The 3,598-nt window shown below is 56.6% G+C and overlaps 1 protein-coding gene across 1 annotated transcript; it reads right to left on the bottom strand.

The window, feature by feature from the left end:
- Positions 1 to 552: 552 nt before the first annotated feature.
- Positions 553 to 2,968, bottom strand: LOC309979029 (transgelin-2). Its single transcript, XM_082865844.1, has 4 exons — positions 2,768 to 2,968; positions 2,121 to 2,295; positions 1,650 to 1,752; positions 553 to 1,343 (listed from the first exon to the last, which is right to left on the bottom strand). Exons 1-4 carry the CDS (start codon positions 2,945 to 2,947, stop codon positions 1,202 to 1,204), a joined length of 600 nt encoding a protein of 199 aa, XP_082721970.1. The 5' UTR covers positions 2,948 to 2,968; the 3' UTR covers positions 553 to 1,201.
- Between the last annotated feature and the right edge of the window lie 630 nt (positions 2,969 to 3,598).

Raw genomic sequence — 3,598 nt, 5'->3', positions numbered from 1 at the left:
CCACCACCAGCAGCTCCTTCTTGCTCACTCATCCCCCAGCTCGCCAGATCCTCACCACCGCAAGCCTACCCCTGGCCCCCAGACTGGTCTGGCCACCAGAGGTCACCTTGCATCAAGCCTGCCTGAGGGCCTCCCACCCAGACACCTGCCAGGACTCAGGGCTGTGTGGACGGCCGGCCCCACCTTCCTGCAGTGGCTGAGAACTGTTCTGGCTGTGGGAAGGGCCCAGCCAGGAGCACCTGGGTAGGTGATGGCCCCCCCCTTCCCTGTGGAGCCTGCCCACGTATGCTGTCATCATGGCTTCTAGCCCGAGGGCAGCTGGAAGGGCCTGTCCCATCTCAACCCCACCCCTAAACCAAGTGAGAAAAAGAATGGGAAGGAAATCAATGATGGGGAGATGTTTGTAACCTTTTATTTCAAAGCCCTCTTCCCTGGAGCCAGTCACCGCCCTTCCCCCACATTCCTCCCTTCCCAACAGTGGACTCAGTGGCCCCAGACACAGCCAGAGTCCATCCAAAAAAAAGACAGAGATTCTTTATTTAAACCAGCAAACTCAGATTCTTCAAGCCCCAGCCCATGGTGGGCAGCCTTCCCTCCCCGGTCCCCTCACCCCCACCCGTTAGCCACAGAGAGGGGAATGGAAAATGAGAAGCCTGAAGGCCTCTGCCAGGGCAGGCTGCCTCAGAAGTGTGGTGAGCGCAGTCCAGCTGGGGCTGGGGGGCAGCCGCCACAGACCCCTCCCTATAAATTAAGTCCCTGCAGCCACAGCTGTGGGCGAGGCGTACTTGTGGGGAGAAGGCCATTAGGCAGCATCCCTGACTCCCAGCCAAGGAATGGATTAGGGCACAGGGCTCAGGGGAAGAGAGGCCAGAGAGAAAGAAAAGAGGTATGGTGGGGAGAGGGGGTGATGCCCCCCTAATTTTGGTCCCGTGGAAAAGAGGCCAGTTGGTCCAGTTTTGGTGGATTTAGAGAAGGGAATGTATTAGTAAGCACAGTGGGGAGGCCACCGTCAGGCACCCCCAGAGGAGACAGGCCAGGCCCCCACCCTGGCAGAGGGGAGCGTGAGAGCTCCAGGGGCTCTCAGGGAATGTCACTGCTAAAATATATATATACATATATATATATATATATATATATACATATATATATATATATATATATTAACCATTCACGGCAGGCAGGGGCAGGGCTGTGGGTGGGATCAGAGGATCTGGCGTGGCATCCCGTAGCCGGTCATGCCTGCCTGAGATGCCCCGCGGTTGGTCCCCATCTGTAACCCAATCACATTCTTGCCCTCCTGCAGCTGGTTGTCTGAGAAGTTCCGAGGGTTCTCCTTGGATTTCCTGGGTGGAAAGGGAGCGTTGGTTAGGAGGAGGGTGGAGGCTGCCCCAGTAAACGTCCTCCATGGACACAGCACAGGCTTTCTCTGGCTTAAGTACTGGTGCCAGCTCTGCCCTGGCGAGCCTTGAGCTCTCTGAAGCCACCCAGTCATCTCTCAAAAGGGACTGTCCCTTGCCACCCCGGGAGACTCATGAGGATTAAGTGAGACGAGGAATGTGAAAGTGCTTTGTAAAGGGCATTTCCTAGGGACAGGAGTGGGAAGGATCACCGCGCCGGCCCGGGGCCAGGGCTGCCCCAGCAGTACTCACTTGGGAAACCAGTTGGGATCTCCAGAGAAGAGTCCATTGTTCTGGGCTACCGCCAGCCCACCCAGGTTCATCAGTGTCCGCTGCACACAGGCCATGTTCTTTCCTGGGAAGGGGGAGGGGGTGTGTTGGCCTCAGTGGGTCTGGGGTCCTGCATGCCAGGCTTCCACCTCTATCACTAAGTCAGCAGGCCCAGCTTCCTAATTCTTTTACTCTTGGTCTCCCGACCCTTCTCCAACCCAACCCCCAATATGGCCAACTCCTCAATAAACACACACACACACACACACACACACACACACACACACACACACACACACACACACACACACACACACACACACACACACACACACACACACACACACACCACTCTTTGTCCTCAGGTATCAGAAACCTGCCCCTTCTCCCTGGTGGACATGGCCCAGCCCAGCCTCTGTTCTTCCGGATGACGGTGCCCTGGCCCTGACCCACCTTCCCAGAGGTCCACAGTCTGGAAGATGTCGGTGGTGTTGATGCCGTAGCGCTCGGCTGCTTGCAGGAACTGGGAGATCTGCTCCATCTGCTTGAAGGCCATGGTGGAGGCCTGGATCTTCCTCACCGGGGCCTGCCCCTCGGGGTACAGCCCATTAATGAGCTCACACAGCACCTGGGTGAGGACAGTAGGTGTGCAGAAGTGAGGCCCTGCCTACCACAGATCAGAATGTACCATGCTCGGCGCTAGAGACAGTGAACCGCAGAGGGGCCTCTCCTACCTGAAGACAGCTCTGACTCTACCTGGAGTGAGCACAGGCTCCTTCCTGCCCAGCCCCCTGCCTCTGAGCCCAGAGTGTAAACCGTGCTATTCCAGGATTACCAACTACAGCACACCTCCCCCAGCTCTCCCTTAGAGTTCCTCTTCCTTCTGTCACACACAGCTTCCACTGCAGGGAGGCACGTTCACCCTCCCACTTCCCTCGGCGGGAGGGAGGAAAGCAGGGGGCCTCTGCACGATGAAGATATCCCGGCTCAAGAAGAGCTGGGAGGGGGCTGCCCTCCATTCTTCAGCTGAGACAATCCCCGGTCCCTCAGACCCAGCCCTGCTCTCCTGGCACTTCTGGTCAGAGGCGCCCAGCTCTCACCGTGCCATCCTTGAGCCAGTTCTGGAAGTTCTCGCGCCCAGGCTGGGGCCGGCCCACATCCTTGCGGCACTGGGTGGTGATCCACTGGATCAGGATCTGCTCCAGGTCTGCATCATATTGTTTCTCAATCTTCTGCTGCACCTCCCGGCTCAGGCCGTAGGAAGGTCCCCTGTTGGCCATTCCAAAGGGCGGTGGTGTCTGGGGGAAGCTGGGGAGAGGACACATCCAGGCCTGTGGTCAGCGCTCTGCAGCCTGTGGGGTGGGGGGTTCTGACACACACCATATCCCCAGGGTGGGCCCCGGAGGTGAGGAGGTGAGAACAGCCACCAAATGAGGGAAGTCTCACCTTAACCCCTGGACATGGGCTAAACTCTCAGTGTTCAGAACTCTAGGAGGTGTTAAGGCACCTCTGGGTTCTTCCACCCCTGTGACAGGTAGCCTGTCTACTCTACTGAGGCTTCCCATTAGATTTCATTTGAATGGTTCCACTGCTACAATGAAGTATAAAACCCACTGGAATAGAAAATAGGGTAAATGAGGCCAGGATTGGGGGTTCAGCCCCTCATTTGGGGTGGTCAGCTTTAGCAAAGGCAAACTGGTCATTCTAACCCCAACCCTGCCTTTTCCAGTTCTGGGCAAGAGAATGATTTGGAAAGAATATGGAGTGGCTGGAGAAACCTATGTCAGGAGCTAGGGGACTGGACAGATCTACCCTTAATTAGCCACTGGGTTTTAATTGAACACCCACTATTTGTGCTGGGGATTGTGGAAGACACAGAAGTCCTTGGTCCTAAAGTTGCCCACAGTGCCATCAGAGAGACAAAGTGAGCA

The sequence above is a fragment of the Leucopleurus acutus genome (assembly GCF_964270905.1).
Source record: "Leucopleurus acutus genome assembly, contig: HAP1_SCAFFOLD_993, whole genome shotgun sequence".
In the NCBI taxonomy this organism is placed as follows: domain Eukaryota; kingdom Metazoa; phylum Chordata; class Mammalia; order Artiodactyla; family Delphinidae; genus Leucopleurus; species Leucopleurus acutus.
Note: the sequence above shows the minus strand (reverse complement) of the source record. Positions and strands in the feature narration are given on the sequence as shown.

Bases quoted from the DNA above. Each gene is read 5' to 3' on its own strand.
- LOC309979029 (XM_082865844.1), bottom strand. From the start codon at position 2,947: ATGGCCAACAGGGGACCTTCCTACGGCCTGAGCCGGGAGGTGCAGCAG. The intron at 2,296-2,767 runs GTGAGAGCTGGG...GTCCTCACCCAG, and splicing joins ACTGGCTCAAGGATGGCACG to GTGCTGTGTGAGCTCATTAA. The intron at 1,344-1,649 runs GTGAGTACTGCT...CTTTCCACCCAG, and splicing joins GATCCCAACTGGTTTCCCAA to GAAATCCAAGGAGAACCCTC.